The following is a 15,554-nucleotide window of genomic DNA, read 5'->3' on the forward strand; positions in this document are numbered from 1 at the left end:
AATGCTGTACAAGGCCTGATTGCTGTCACTGAGCAAGGTAACAGCCTAGCAGTCAGAAGGATGCATGGAGAAGCAGGACAGCTCCACATAAGGTGACCGTTGCAACGCGTGCAAGAAGTGCTCAGTTGAACCGGGCTATTACAGAAAGCAGCCAGAGACCCACAGTGGCACTGTAGGAAGGGGCAAATAATGGCAGTCTCATCCATGGCAGTCCAAACTGACAAAAATCAGAAAAGAAAATCTCTTTTGCCTGATAAAATGGTAAAAAGAAACACAATAGATCCCATTATAGTCAGTGTGATCCACTGGGATCTGATTGTGTTTGTCATATGGATCACTGGATCGGATACTGGTATTTTAGTTTTTAGTTAATATAATGAAACTGATACATATGTATAAAAGAATGTGCCTTGTATCTTTTACTTAAAATTTTAAATGTATCCTATTTTACAAATTAAAAAAAAAAAAATATCTTTAGTTTTAACATATCTTATACACATATCTTACAATATATATTATTCATTCATATTATTATATTTTAAGGTTCTTCAAAAGTACAAAAAGTACAGTGATATTGTACTGTGTCGGGAGGTTGAGCAGTTTGCCGGGAGATCTGAGTTATATTTTGGATCTGGGAAAAATTCATCTGAGGATCGACTTGCATTAAAGGTAATCAAAATCTTTCTCTTTACGTATTCTAAAATGCTGCAGTACAGAAGATTATAAGTAGATTAAAGAGCTCTGCTAATTCTCATGTATAACAAGGACCAGAATTACTTAACGGGGCTCTATCATTGGGAAAAGTCATTTGTAGATAAGCACATCCTTGCATAGGCTTTACAAAGGCTATTCCACACCTACCTTCTGTATGTAAATTGCCTCAGTAGATTTGGAATAAGTCCGTTTTTATTAACATGCTAATGAGCTTCCACCGTGCACCGGAATTGTCTGTGTGCACTGTCTGCTCTATGTGTATGTATAGCAGAGGCTGCTGTGCTGATGACTCGTCTCTGCTATACATACACATAGAGCAGACTGTGATCACAGACACTTCCGATGCACAATGGAAGCTCATTAGCATGTGAATTCATACGGACTTATTCAAAGACTACTGAGGCAATTTAGATACTAAAGGTAGGTGTGAAATAGTCTTTCTAAAGGCTATGCAGGGATGTGCTTATCTAAAAATGACTTTTCCCAATGATAGAGCCTCTTTAAAGAAAGAGAGTAATTTGATCCAGATTGAGCATCACAGCTAGCTACAATGAACTTGCTCTTCTTTCCTTAGTGACAAGTATATAATAACCATCAATTTCTCACAATATTTCACTGGGGGACTGGGGCCAGGCCTGGTTGTTTTTTCCTGCCTCTTTGTGCAGGAACACTGTAGGCCTGTTTGTCTGTTGCAATCGCAGCTCTGGTGCAGCCTGGTGATTCTTCTTGTGCAGCTCATCCGCAGCGGTTGGGGATCGTCTCCTTCCAGTGGTTTGGTAGGAGCCCCCTTGGGGGTTATTTTTTCTGTTTTTACTGCCATGTTTTTTTCATTAAGTGTCTCCCTGGGTCCTTGCGCCCCGCTGTTGTCACGTTTATGCATGCTCCAGCTGCTAGCTAAAATGTCCTTGTGGACAGGCTGTATCTATATGTTCTTTTTGTAACTCTGCTCAGCCTGTGGGACTCCCCTGCACTCTTTGTTCCCCCTCGCCAGTTTGGTCATTTTTTTCCCCAGGCTTGGGTAATTTAGCCAGACTTATTAGTCTATGGCGGTATTTTGGAGCGGCTGTCCGCCAGTTTGCTGCCTCGGTCTGCACAGTCAGCAGCTGTGGTTGAGGCCCTAAGAAGTTTTCACTCTCAGGGGCCGCTCTCGAAGGAGGGCTAGGAAATCCTTTAGGTCAGACGGAGGATCTGTGCACGGTCCCTTTAGGACAGTTGGATCTGGCTCTCCTCCTGCTTACATCTGTTTAGTTTAGGGACGCTTCTGACTCCGAATCAGAGTTCTAGTCAGGCACATTGGTAGCAGCTGCTACACAGGAGCTTGTCTGTGCAAGTTGTGATATTTTCAAATAATGGAGAACCCTAGGGCTATGGCTCAGGAGGATATCTCCTCCTGCTTGCTCTGTTTTTTTCTGAGGACGCCACTGACTCCTAGCCGGAGTTCTAGACAGGAACATCGGTAGCAACTAATATGCAGGAGTTTGCCTGTGCTGTTTGTGATTCTCTTCAGAAACGGAGAACTCTAGGGCTGTTGCTCAGGAGGATGTCTCCTCCTGATTGCTCTATTTTTTCGGAAGATGCCTCTGACTACTATGCAGGAGCTTGCCCATGCAGTTTGTGATACTCTTCAGATACGGAGGGCTGTTGGTTTCATCTGGTCTGTCCCCTGGTTGTTTCCAGGTTCTTTTTCCGAATTTATGCATTTCTAGGTGGACCGTGTCCTTTGTGGGGTCCGGCCATTGCCAGTTTTTCTAGGGCTGCACTTTGCCTCTAGGTAACTCTGCCTCTCTCCGTGATTCCTCTGTTAGAAGGCTAGATTCATTGGCTAAATGGCCTTTCGTTGTGGCTGGTTCTGTGCATCCTGGATTAATGGTTTTGCCTGGGGCAAACAGCTGAGGGCTGTTTTTGTTGATGGGTGAGCTCTGCAGGACTTCCAGCTGCTGGGGAGTAGATCAAATATGCTCCTAATTTCCTATGTGATGTTTCTGTCTAAGCGGCTCGACGTTTGGCTAAAGCCACTGCTGATGTTGTGGCTATGCGTCACACTGTTGTTCCGTTCTGGAACATTGAACCTGATCCTAAGAGGATTATGGTTGATCTACATTTTTTGGTGAGCAGGGCTGTCCCTTTGGTGCCTGGCACCAAATTGGCTAGGGATTCTATTCCAGTCCGTTTACTGTTCAAAGGAGGGACGGTTCTCCCTGTCCTTTTCTGGATCTGAAGTCTCTTAACAGGTTTTGTTCAAGTGCAAATCTTTCATTTGGAATCTCTGCTATATCGTGGTTACCTTTATGGGACCAGACGTATTTCTGTTGTCCTTCGTTATCTGGGACGTTTACTCCACATTGCTAGTGTGCATTGTGTTGACCCATTTGTGGCTTTCCTATGTTGTCGCGTTCCCCTTGGGTTGGCCTTCGCCCCCCGATTGTTGTTTTCAGGGTGCTGGCCTCTCTCATTGTTTTTTTCTGCCCCAGAAGTGTGGCTGTTGTCCCGTACCTGGAGGATCCCTGGGCAACAGGGATCCTCAGGCGAAGCCTTTTCCAGGACGGACAATCTCTCCAGTTACAGATAACTCTGGATCTTCTTCAGCGGTCCAGCTGGCTCATCGACGAGGGAAAGTCCTGCCTTGTGCTTTCTTTTTAGAGCATGGAGGTTCTGGATATGATTTTGGATATCCATCAGGATAAAACATTTCCTCCAATAGCCGAGATTCGATCTCTTTAGACCAGTATGTCGCATTTGTGGAAGTGGCTTGATGGTCACTTCTTTGAAGCCGTCACCCTTGCCCAGTTCCAATAGCTGTCTTTTTTGCTGGCAATCTTGGCACGTTGGGGCCAGTGCCAGCCCAGCCTTGGGCACCCAACTTTCCTGTCACTCAAGTTTGTCTCAAGCTACATGGATGGTGCTCCTCCCGGGAGGTTTCCTGGGGAAGGCTTGTCTTCTATCCACTGGCAGTTGTCATTACCAATGCCAGCTTTTCTGGGGGAGGCAGGGTTCGAAATCCAGAATGTTCTGGAACGATGGTCCAGGGGATCCTCCCTCCAATCAATCTGTTGAATCGGGAGGGGGGGGCATCTTTCAAGATCTGCACCCTGAGGGTCGTCCGGCTTGCTTCACAGTTCGGATATTACACCGCCGGCGCCTTCTTGAATCCCCAGGGCGGAACCAAGCGCCTGGCGGCTTCTGGAGGTCTCCCACTCCAAACTGGGCAGAATTTTCAGTCGCTGCTCCCTCAGCAATTCAGGCTACCAATTTTTTAACCACAAGGTCCTCTGTACATGGTCAGGCGCAAGGATCCTGAGGCGTTTGTGCCAACACCCTTGGACTTCCTGGTGGAGGTTTTCAGCTTCTGTACCTGTTCCTCCCTCTCCCCCTCCTTTCTGAGGTCCTCAAGGAACTCAAGATGAGGGGTTCCTGATATCCTGGTAGCTCCAGTCTGACCTTGTCTAGGCTAGTTCACAGTCCTCATGGTTCTGTTGGCAGACTCCCCGGGCTTGCTTTTCTGCGAGAGGATCTGCTCTCTCAAAGATTACACTCCACCTTACGTTTACCACGTTTAATGACGAGGCTGTTGAGGGCAAGTCTTTTCTGAGACTGTTATTGCAGTCTACTCTCTAGGCCAGAGAGCCACAATCAGCTAAAGTTGGTTCCATCACTTTTGGTAGTCTTATGTCCGCTGGTGCGGAGCTGAAGTTTGTGGTCCTTTTCTTTGCCCAGGATCCAGGTTTTTCTCAGTCTGGAGTAGTTTGTTTGCACAATATCTATAAATTCCTACAATCCTATATTCACAGTGGAAAAGTTGATCAGACCTTTCATAGGAAATGAAAAAATTAAAAATAACTTTTATTAAATCCTTTTAAAACTTTGGTGCTTCACAATACAACACATACCCAATTTGAGAAAATATTTACAACTAGGAAGTTGCTACCATTGCTGATATTTTCCCTAATAGCAACTAACTCCCTACATAGTAACAATGCGGTTATCACTCCCCATAGAGGTCTGTTAACAGGACTGTATTTGTTTAAAGCTCAGTGTCTTAATCCCCACCACTTGGAGGCTACTGGCCTTGTGCCACGCCAACCAAGGGGGGAGGGAGTCACTGGCTTAGTCCCTGCTCAGACCATTGCTATGTGAGGTCAGTTACCGCTATGCTTACTAGAATTCTGACCCTACGCGTTTCGTTCAACTCATCAGGGGTCTCTTATTTTGCCTTTTTCTTTTCTCAAAATAATAGCAGTAATAACTGCTTTGTTTGTCTGATAGTGTGGGCGGTTGATATGCTGACCGCCAGCAGGACCGCCGCTCTGACTAGCAAAGGTCTGAGCAGGGACTAAGCCAGTGACTCCCTCCCCCCTTGGTTGGCGTGGCACAAGGCCAGTAACCCGTTGTATTTATTTGTACGGGATTTTTTGTTTGATTTCTTTACGAATTCACTACTGCTGTGGTACAAAACTGCCAGAGTGCACGGTCAGTGGGAGGGTATAGCCTGTGTGGGCGGAGCCAACTTCTTTCATTTCCCTAGTGTCCAGGTCTATACCCATGGTGCTGTGTCCCCCAGTGAAACAACCAGAAAAGGATTTTACAGGTGAGTACACAAAAATCCCTTTTTATTGTACATTTATGAGACACTTTTGACCTTATATTTGTCAATGTATTGTATTTTGAAAGGTTATGGGACACCTGAACTGAAAATTTTTATTTATCATATGTTCCATCCATGCAAAATTAAATAACTGTTTAAATTTTGCCACCATTTTGCAGCTGTAGAGCCTGTGTAACCTCTTCTCCTGTTTAGTCGTCCTGCTATAACTACTATATTTTCTTCTTGATGCCACTTTCCAATATTCAACACTCTTTTTTATGCAAGTCTTAAATATATCTAAAAAAGTGTAGAAAACACTTGATATGTGGTACAAGAGATGTTAGAATTCCAGTGTAACTCGTGCCAAGAAACTGTCTGTCACATTATGTTTACAATTATGAACTTTAAAGGGGTTTTTCGAGCAAAAATTGTTTTTTTAAATGTCTGTTAGAGCTATTAATGGGTGAATAAATGAACCCATATACTTTTAGCCGTGTTTTCAGCTATTTCTGGGTGTCGCTGGGGGTTCCTGGCATCTTCTGCATTTTTACGTGCTTCAGCTTCCTGCTATGTAACTTCCTCACTAAACTCTCTCACCTAACTCCCCTCTTCTTCCTCACTCCCTCCCTGTCTCTCTAGCTATCTCGCCCTTTCCTACCTACTCCGGCCCCGACCCCATTGTACAGTATACTTACCTTCCTGCGAGACAGTGCGCGCGCTCCTCCACTGCTGCTCTGTTCCCTGCGGAAGCTGCATAGTAGAGGTGGATTGTCGGCAGCAGTGCGCAGAGCAGCGGTCGGAGAAGAGGGCGCCTCTGCCGAATCAGTAAGGAAGGAGGATCCATCTCGCAGGAAGAGGTGTGGAGGGTAAGTATAATGGGGTGAATGGGAGGAGGGAGTAGTACTTTCCAATCAAAAAATGTGGACAAGTATACATTTTTGATTAATTATGTTATTTAGAAAGTAGGAGGAGGGAGGGTGTTTAGATTAGTGTAGAGATTTCCAGTTATCCTAGACAACCCCTTTAAGTCTATGTTAGTTGCTTATTTCGTTCACATTCACATTATTATACCTAGTGAATTGGCATCAGCCTTATCTGAAGAATTTCTACTTTACCTAAAATACATTACTGGTCTTATCCTTGTGTATTACAGGCTATTTTGAAAGGTCTGACAAGTCCACAGAATTCAGACAGTAAAAAATCCAATTGGAAATACAAACTTACTGCGGTGAAAGAAATTGTGGTGTATATACCCAGCAAATTTTTGTATGGCGGGAAAGAAATACTGGAGATGCCAGGAACAGATGATTCAGACGCTCTTGCTTTAGATTTTATCAATAAGGCTTTGAACATGGTAAGTTGGAAAGGGTAAGGGTGAATTACAGGTATTGTGAAATATGTGATGCATCAGGATGAGAAACCATTGTCATATGTACCGTATATACTCGATTTTTCAGCACAGTCGCAATAGTAATGTATAGAATCCCCCCAAAAAATTGTGAAAAAAAGAAGCTTTCAAAGAAGTATAATAAAAAAATAAAGTAAATAAAAGTTCTAAATCCCTCCTTTCCCTAGAATATATATAAAAGTAGAAAATGACTGTGACACACAAACACATTAGGTATCCCTATGTCTACTGAATATAGGGGATCTGCAGTGCTCCTGTTCCGTCGGGAAGGGGTTAATAGGAGCACTGCAGATCCCCTATATTCAGCCAGACTGAATTTCAAGTGGGGGAAAAAAACTCAGTCCTCAAGCTCAGGGAAGGGGCAGACACACAACCAAAACACCCCCTCCCCTCCCCCAGCAACTACTGCACCCAAAAACTCCGACCATTTTAATTTTTGAAATTTTCCAGTAGCTTCTGCATTTCCCCCCCCTCAGCTTATACTCGAGTCAATAAGTTTTCCCAGATTTTTGTGGTAAAATTAGGAGCCTCAGCTTATATTCGGGTCGGCTTATACTCGAGTATATACGCTATATACAATCTCAAAGCACATGCTACATTGAAAGATTCAAACAAATGGAGCTCATCTTTCTGTATCCTAGTGGACTGTAAGAAATGAATCTGAATTCTGGTTCATGTAGGCAATAAGGGCACATTGTTTTTATGTTGTAGTTTCCATATGACTCTTTGTTTCCAGGTTGATGGTGTATTTGTATTGAATGAATTTTCCCTCAAAATTGCTGAAACGGAAGTCAAAGATATTCTGGTTAACAGTGATTTCATGAAGAAATGGAAGAAATATCCTGGACGTTACCCTTTAATGTTTCTTGCATATCCAGAGAAGGTAACTAACTATAAACCGCTGAGAAATCTCTCATGGACAGTAAAGATAACTTAATATGTTTATTTGAATATCACATTAAGGAGATCTGTTCTCCAGTACATCATTTTAGACATAAACAGGATTGTGGCACAAAGAAGACTGGAAAGTTTTCAATATTTCCTTTGACATATTGATTGTGTTGAAGATTCTGCAATGTCATACATGCTTTTTTAGTTTTTAACCTACCTAATATATATAAATATACATCTTATACAGAAGAGTTTATCTTTCATATATCATGTTCTCTGCTCACCCTACTCATTTCTGTAATGGATTAAGAGATTTCACACACAATAGGAGTAGAGATGGGTAAAACTTTGAGGCTAAGCCAAAAAAAGCACTGCAGGAAAATCCGGAAGAGCATTGTGGATTTTCCCATAGTGCTTTCTACTTCTATTATACTTATAGGGAAACCTCCAGGGTTTCTATAGGTATAATTCACATGCGTCAATTTCTAAAAATGTGCCGGTTTTGGAAATTGCAACATTTCCACTATGCATATTTTTCTGCAATAGAAATAGAATAGAAATAGAATAGAATCCTAGCCACTTTTCAGTGACTAAAACACTGCTGTTTTTGCTGCAGCATTTCCAAAGTGACCAAACCTCGGTGTTTATGCCACGTGGGGCATCAGTCTGAAGATTTGTTTCGTTTCAGGTTCAGGTCAAATAACCTAATCACAATCCAGAGTTTAAATTGCTTTAATGCATAATTTATAGCACTCTCAGGGCTCCTATGACTTCATCTGGCCCATCTCTGTCAGCAATGAAAAGGGTTCTCTGATCCTGAGAAAAGCACTTGGTTAGCCAGAAAATAACCTGGATTATACTGTCTATTATCCCTTTGTGGGAAAAAATGGCGCAACAAAATGGCAGTGGAATGACAATTTGCAGAATTTCAAGAAAAACAAATGTCAGCCTTCCTCACCAGCTGTGAAATATCAAGGACACCCCTTTGCATCAAAAAGAAAGTCTTCCTCCTCCAGTCTATGAGTCCCAGGTCTTCCACTACCAGACCCAGTTTTTTTTATCCTCTACCAGTTCCTCTTGCACCGCCCTAGGATGGTGACGAATACATAGAAGCTTTTACTATTCTTCCATCGGTCATTGTCTGACTGTGAGTGTTTCCTGTAAGATACATATTAAAGGGGTGACCTCACTGATACTGCAGTTGTCCCTTTGATACATTTGTTGGCCTCCTTAAAGGACTTTAGAAAGTGACACACTTTCATGAGTTTCCAGAGGCAGGTTTCAAAATAAGACATTGTTCCTGTGGTTTGATGCATGCAGTAATCATTCAAACAGTCACTCCAGCATGTGCAATGCCATGTGCACTTTACCTTACAGCCATGAAACTAAGGAGGGGGGAGTTAAAACAAAGACTTGCCTTGGTGGAGTTGGGAGCAGGAAATGGTCCATTGAGAAGGAACCAGAGGAGGCAGATGGGTCTTGCTTGGTGTTGGAACTAAGCCTACATCCACAGGTTGTTGTCAGTACTAGCACCAGGCCTTGTTGCATTTCTGGACTATGGCCACTGCTGCTCAATACATTGACCTAGTTTGTCATGAAAGATATGTATTGTCCTTGCCCATAATTTCTGCTCTACATATCAATGGTAGTGTGCACCATTCTCCACATGAATATATCCAAAGAGAAGCCCCATGCAATATAAAGCAATGACAACTTTTCTAGAGAAATTATGGAGAATGTTATCAGTTGGCCAAATGCAGTGGAATTCTCTAAGTGGTACAGCACTGGACATAAAGTTGCAGTTTCCTGGACACAAATGGATGACTGATGTTGGCATGGAGGAGGAGAATTAACACAGAGATGATGATTACGAAGAAGAACTTGTGCTAGGTATAGATGTGGCATCTCAATAAAGATAATGGAGAGAAGAAGTAGGACAGTCTTGCCCACTTTGCCTGCCAATGCCGCTGGCCAATTCTATTTTGCGAAATGAGTTGGTGACACCATTTTATGTAAATATGGAGAGGCCTAGTTCCTACATGCATGCTTGCATATCCATGGCTTGATTTCTGTTGGCAGATTTTGTCAAGGATTTGTAATTTGGAAATATACAAACATTTCCATGTCAAAAATTCTCCTGTCAACACCAGAAGCATTGGAAAAGTGTCTGCAAGTGCCACCATCTGCATTACCATGGCCCAAACTTGCCTTAGACCTACCTTGGGCAGTTTTTTTATGCTAGGACCACAGTCATATCTTCTACCTCTGCATACATCTAGAGATGAGCGAACAGTAAAATGTTCGAGGTTCAATATTCGTTTCGAGTAGCCCCTCAATATTTGACTACTCGAATCGAATATCGAACCCTATTATAGTCTATGGGGGGGAAATGCTCGTTTCGGGGGTAGGCAACATTCGATCAAATTATACTTACCAAGTCCACGAGTGAGGGGCGGGCTGGATCCTCCGAGAAGTCTTCTCCGTGCAGCGTCCCCGCGGCATCTTCCGGCTCTGAATTCACTCTGCCAGGCATCGGGCCTGGGCAGAGCCAACTGCACATGCCCGCACTACAAGCAGACATGCGCAGTTGGCTCTGCCCAGGCCCGATGCCTGGCAGATTGAATTCAGAGCCGGAAGACGCCGCGGGGAAGCTGCACGGAGAAGACTTCTAAAGGTAGGAGAAGAACAGGCGTTGATTGGCCGAGTGTATAGCATTCGGCCAATCAATGCTGGTTCTGCATCGAACTTTTCCATTCGAATAGTGAGTGGTACTCGATCGAGTACGAGTATTTCGAATACCGTAGTATTTGATCGAATACCTACTCGATCGAATACTACTCGCTCATCTCTACTTACATCCAAAAACACTGTCTGTTTTTCTCAAAGTCATCAAGAAGAGCAATAACAGAAAACCTTGGGCTAAAACATCACCACAGACAACATGGTTGACAGTGCTGGAGGCCCTGCATTATCTGTTACAATATCAGAGGAGAAGAAACATACATAACCCTGACCTAACATATGTGTTTAACTGCTGTCAGATATTATATACTGCTGTGAATGAGGTTGAGCAAGAATAGTAATCAAAAGCTTCATAATTAGTAAGTCCAGCAACCCTGCAGCTACTGTCACGACCAGAAATGGTGGTGTTGTTGCTGCCACCCACTTTCTTATTGTTAGTACTTGCATTGGTGGATAGAGTGATAGCAGCACAGTTATTTCCTCCCTCTTCAGCTTTAGCCTTTCCCCTGCCCTGTTTTATCCAATCGTTTTACTTCACTGCCTATATAATAATGACTGGCGACAATTCAGATTTTTATTTTGACAACATGCTATATTTGAAAAGAATTATTAAAGAAATAAGATGTTGGCATTTGGAAAAGGTGACTGAGTGATAGTCAGCCTGGATTGTTTCTATTGCAGAAAAAAAAGCCTTCATTTCTGAAAATCGCAGCATGTCACTTATACCTTTTGGAAACACTCGCATTTTCCCTATAATTTTAACATTGGAAGAAAATCCATAGAGGAAAAACTCAAGAAAAACAAAATGAAAAATGCGTTTCCACTGCATTTTTTTTCCGCAGCTTTTTTTTAGCTGTCTTTTGCTACGTGGGGCCTTATCCTAAAACTGTACAAGTTCTAATTTTATAAATCTAATCTTTGTTAGACTAAAGGGGCAGCTAAAAAAAATGAATGAATGTACTTCTCCTTGTTATATGTTACATGGCAGAACACTCTTCTTGAACTTTAATATTACAATGTTTTATTTTTGTCCCCAGAATGCAAATTTTCAGTTTAAAAAGGGAGAGAGAGAAAAAATAGAAATCATGGAGAATACTGAGATGGAGAAAAGATCAACTGATTTGAAAGAGTTCTGTAAATTGATTGAAATGGTAAGACATGTTACATGGGCCTCAGTGCGACTGCACCCTCTGTACCCCCTCAGGTTACGCCCCTGGGCAAAAATATTTTCTAAAATTGGTCTCAAATCTGGTTTTCATCAGCAAGAGTTAGATCTATACTCCAGGTATATCACAATGTTTAGCACTCATGTGGGCCTGGGAGATTCAAAAGCTTGAACATTTCGTCAGCTGCAGAGATATTTCAGAATGTTATTAGACAGGTTCTTTCAGGAATACCTGGGTCCTCAATATCAGTGATGGCATCTTAAGAGTTGTTATAACTAGAGATGAGTGAATAGTAAAATGTTCGAGGTTCGATATTCGTTTCGAGTAGCCTCTCAATATTCGACTACTCGAATCGAATATCGAACCCTATTATAGTCTATGGGGGGAAAATGTTCGTTTCAGGGGTAGGCAATGTTCGATCAAAATATACTTACCAAGTCCACGAGTGAGGGTCGGGTGGATCCTCCGAGAAGTCTTCTCTGTGCAGTATAGCATTCAGCCAATCAATGCTGGTTCTGCATCGAACTTTTACATTCGAACAGCGAGTGGTACTCGATTGAGTACGAGTATTTCGAATACCGTAGTATTCGATCGAATACCTACTCGATCGAGTACTACTCGCTCATCTCTAGTTATAACCCAAGACAAGAAGAACATGACAATCATTTAGAACAAGTATTTCAGAGACTGAAAACCTGTGATTTAACTCTAAGGCTGGGGCCCCACGGGCCGGAAACACTGCTATTTGCCGACGCGGGAAAAATCGCTGCGTTTTACAGTACTTGCAAAGTGGATGAGATTCATGCAAATCCCATGCCGATTTTGCATTTAAAACCGCAGCGCGGACATGCTGAGATTTCAAAAACCGGTTTTGGAAATCACAGCATGTCAATTATATCTTCGGAATCGCCAGCAGCTTTCCCGTAGATACAGTCCTATGAAAAAGTTTGGGCACCCCTATTAATCTTAATTAGAGATGAGCGAACAGTGTTCTATCGAACTCATGTTCGATCGGATATTAGGCTGTTCGGCATGTTCGAATCGAATCGAACACCGCACGGTAAAGTGCGCCATTACTCGATTCCCCTCCCACCTTCCCTGGCGCCTTTTTTGCTCCAATAACAGCGCAGGGTAGGTGGGACAGGAACTACGACACCGGTGACGTTGAGAAAAGTAGGCAAAACCCATTGGCTGCCGAAAACATGTGACCTCTAATTTAAAAGAACAGCGCCGCCCAGGTTCGCGTCATTCTGAGCTTGCAATTCACCGAGGACGGAGGTTTCTGTCCAGCTAGCTAGGGCTTAGATTCTGGGTAGGCAGGGACAGGCTAGGATAGGAAGGAGAAGACAACCACAACAGCTCTTGTAAGAGCTAAATTCCAGGGAGAAGCTTGTCAGTGTAACGTGGCACTGACGGGCTCAATCGCCGCAACCCAGCTTTCCCAGGATCCTGAATGGAATACACTGTCAGTGTATTCCCGTATACCCGATATATACCCCCGATACCCGTTCCAACGGTGTGCCCCCCCACCTTCACCCCAGAAATACCCTGCAAGTCCCCTAGCAATAGAATTGGGGCTATATACACCCACTATTTTTGCTACTGCCATATAGTGCCATTGTCTCACTGGGAATTCAAAGAATATATTGGGCTTACATATAACTTCAATTCCAGGGAGAAGCTTGTCAGTGTAACGTGGCACTGACGGGCTCAATCGCCGCAACCCAGCTTTCCCAGGATCCTGAATGGAACACACTGACAGTGTATTCCCGTATACCCCATATATACACCCCAAATCACCGTTCCAACGGTGTGCCCCCCCACCTTCACCTCAGAAATACCCTGCAAGTCCCCTAGCAATAGAATTGGGGCTATATACACCCACAAATTTTGCTACTGGTATATAGTGCCATTGTCTGACTGGGAATTCAAAGAATATATTGGGGTTACGTGCACCCACAATTTTTACTACTGGTATACAGTGCCAGTTTCTGACTGGGAATTCAAAGAATATATTGGGGTTACAAATACCCTCATTTCTTGCTACTGCCATATAGTGCCAGTTTCTGACTGGTAATTCAAAGAATATATTGGGGTTACGTGCACCCACAATTTTTACTACTGGTATACAGTGCCATTGTCTGACTGGGAATTCAAAGAATATATTGGGGTTATAAATACCCTCATTTCTTGCTACTGCCATATAGTGCCAGTTTCTGACTGGGAATTCAAAGAATATATTGGGGTTACGTGCACCCACAATTTTTACTACTGGTATACAGTGCCATTGTCTGACTGGGAATTCAAAGAATATATTGGGGTTATAAATACCCTCATTTCTTGCTACTGGTATATAGTGCCATTGTCTGACTGGGAATTCAAAGAATATATTGGGGTTACGTGCACCCACAATTTTTACTACTGGTATACAGTGCCAGTTTCTGACTGGGAATTCAAAGAATATATTGGGAATACAAATACCCTCATTTCTTGCTACTGCCATATAGTGCCAGTTTCTGACTGGTAATTCAAAGAATATATTGGGGTTACGTGCACCCACAATTTTTACTACTGGTATACAGTGCCATTGTCTGACTGGGAATTCAAAGAATATATTGGGGTTATAAATACCCTCATTTCTTGCTACTGCCATATAGTGCCAGTTTCTGACTGGGAATTCAAAGAATATATTGGGGTTACGTGCACCCACAATTTTTACTACTGGTATACAGTGCCATTGTCTGACTGGGAATTCAAAGAATATATTGGGGTTATAAATACCCTCATTTCTTGCTACTGCCATATAGTGCCAGTTTCTGACTGGGAATTCAAAGAATATATTGGGGTTACGTGCACCCACAATTTTTACTACTGGTATACAGTGCCATTGTCTGACTGGGAATTCAAAGAATATATTGGGGTTACGTGCACCCACAATTTTTACTACTGGTATATAGTGCCATTGTCTGACTGGGAATTCAAAGAATATATTGGGGTTACGTGCACCCACAATTTTTGCTACTGGTATATAGTGCCAATTTCTAACTGGGAATTCAAAATGCGCAAGGCTCCCGGAAAGGGACGTGGACGAGGCCGTGGGCGAGGTCGGGGGAATGGTTCTGGGGAGCAAGGTAGCAGTGAAGCCACAGGGCGTCCCGTGCCTACTCCTGTGGGGCAGCAAGCATTGCGCCACTCCACAGTGCCAGGGTTGCTTGCCACATTAACTAAACTGCAGGGTACAAACCTTAGTAGGCCCGAGAACCAGGAACAGGTCTTGCAATGGCTGTCAGAGAACGCTTACAGCACATTGTCCAGCAGCCAGTCAGACTCTGCCTCCTCTCCTCCTATTACCCAACAGTCTTGTCCTCCTTCCTCCCAAAATTCCCAAGCTTCACAGAACAATAACCCCAACTGTCCCTGCTCCCCAGAGCTGTTCTCCGCTCCTTTCATTGTCCCTCAACCTGCCTCTCCACGTCACGATTCCACGAACCTAACAGAGGAGCATCTGTGTCCAGATGCTCAAACACTAGAGTCTCCTCCATCTCCGTTCGATTTGGTGGTGGATGACCAGCAACCCACCCTCATCGACGATGATGTGACGCAGTTGCCGTCAGGGCATCCAGTTGACCGGTGCATTGTGCGGGAGAAGGAGATGAGACAGGAGTTGGAAGAGGAAGTGGTGGATGATGAGGACACTGACCCGACCTGGACAGGGGGGATGTCAAGCGGGGAAAGTAGTGTGGATGTTGAGGCAAGTGCAGCACCAAAAAGGGTAGCTAGAGGCAGAGGCAGAGGTCAGCAGCTTAGGCGAAGCCAGGCCACACCCGGAATCTCCCAAGATGTTCCAGTTCGTACCCAGCCCCGAAAAACTCCCACCTCGAGGGCACGTTTCTCGAAGGTGTGGAGTTTTTTCAAGGAATGCGCCGAGGACAGATATAGTGTTGTCTGCACAATTTGCCTCTCGAAATTGATTAGGGGCTCTGAGAAGAGCAACCTGTCCACCACTTCAATGCGCCGTCATTTGGAATCCAAGCACTGGAATCAGTGGCAG

General features: G+C 43.6%; 1 protein-coding gene across 2 annotated transcripts in view; it reads left to right on the plus strand.

The window, feature by feature from the left end:
- LOC142187260 (uncharacterized) overlaps window positions 1-15,554 on the plus strand; it is a 248,897-nt gene that overhangs the window by 188,013 nt on the left and 45,330 nt on the right. For both annotated transcript variants that reach the window (XM_075261500.1, XM_075261499.1), the window contains exons 9-12: window positions 544-669; window positions 6,450-6,650; window positions 7,441-7,587; window positions 11,375-11,488. In XM_075261500.1, coding sequence (XP_075117601.1) covers window positions 544-669; window positions 6,450-6,650; window positions 7,441-7,587; window positions 11,375-11,488 — 588 coding nt within the window. The remainder of the gene's footprint in view (window positions 1-543; window positions 670-6,449; window positions 6,651-7,440; window positions 7,588-11,374; window positions 11,489-15,554) is intronic.

Source organism: Leptodactylus fuscus, chromosome 1 (genome assembly GCF_031893055.1).
Source record: "Leptodactylus fuscus isolate aLepFus1 chromosome 1, aLepFus1.hap2, whole genome shotgun sequence".
NCBI classification, from domain to species: domain Eukaryota; kingdom Metazoa; phylum Chordata; class Amphibia; order Anura; family Leptodactylidae; genus Leptodactylus; species Leptodactylus fuscus.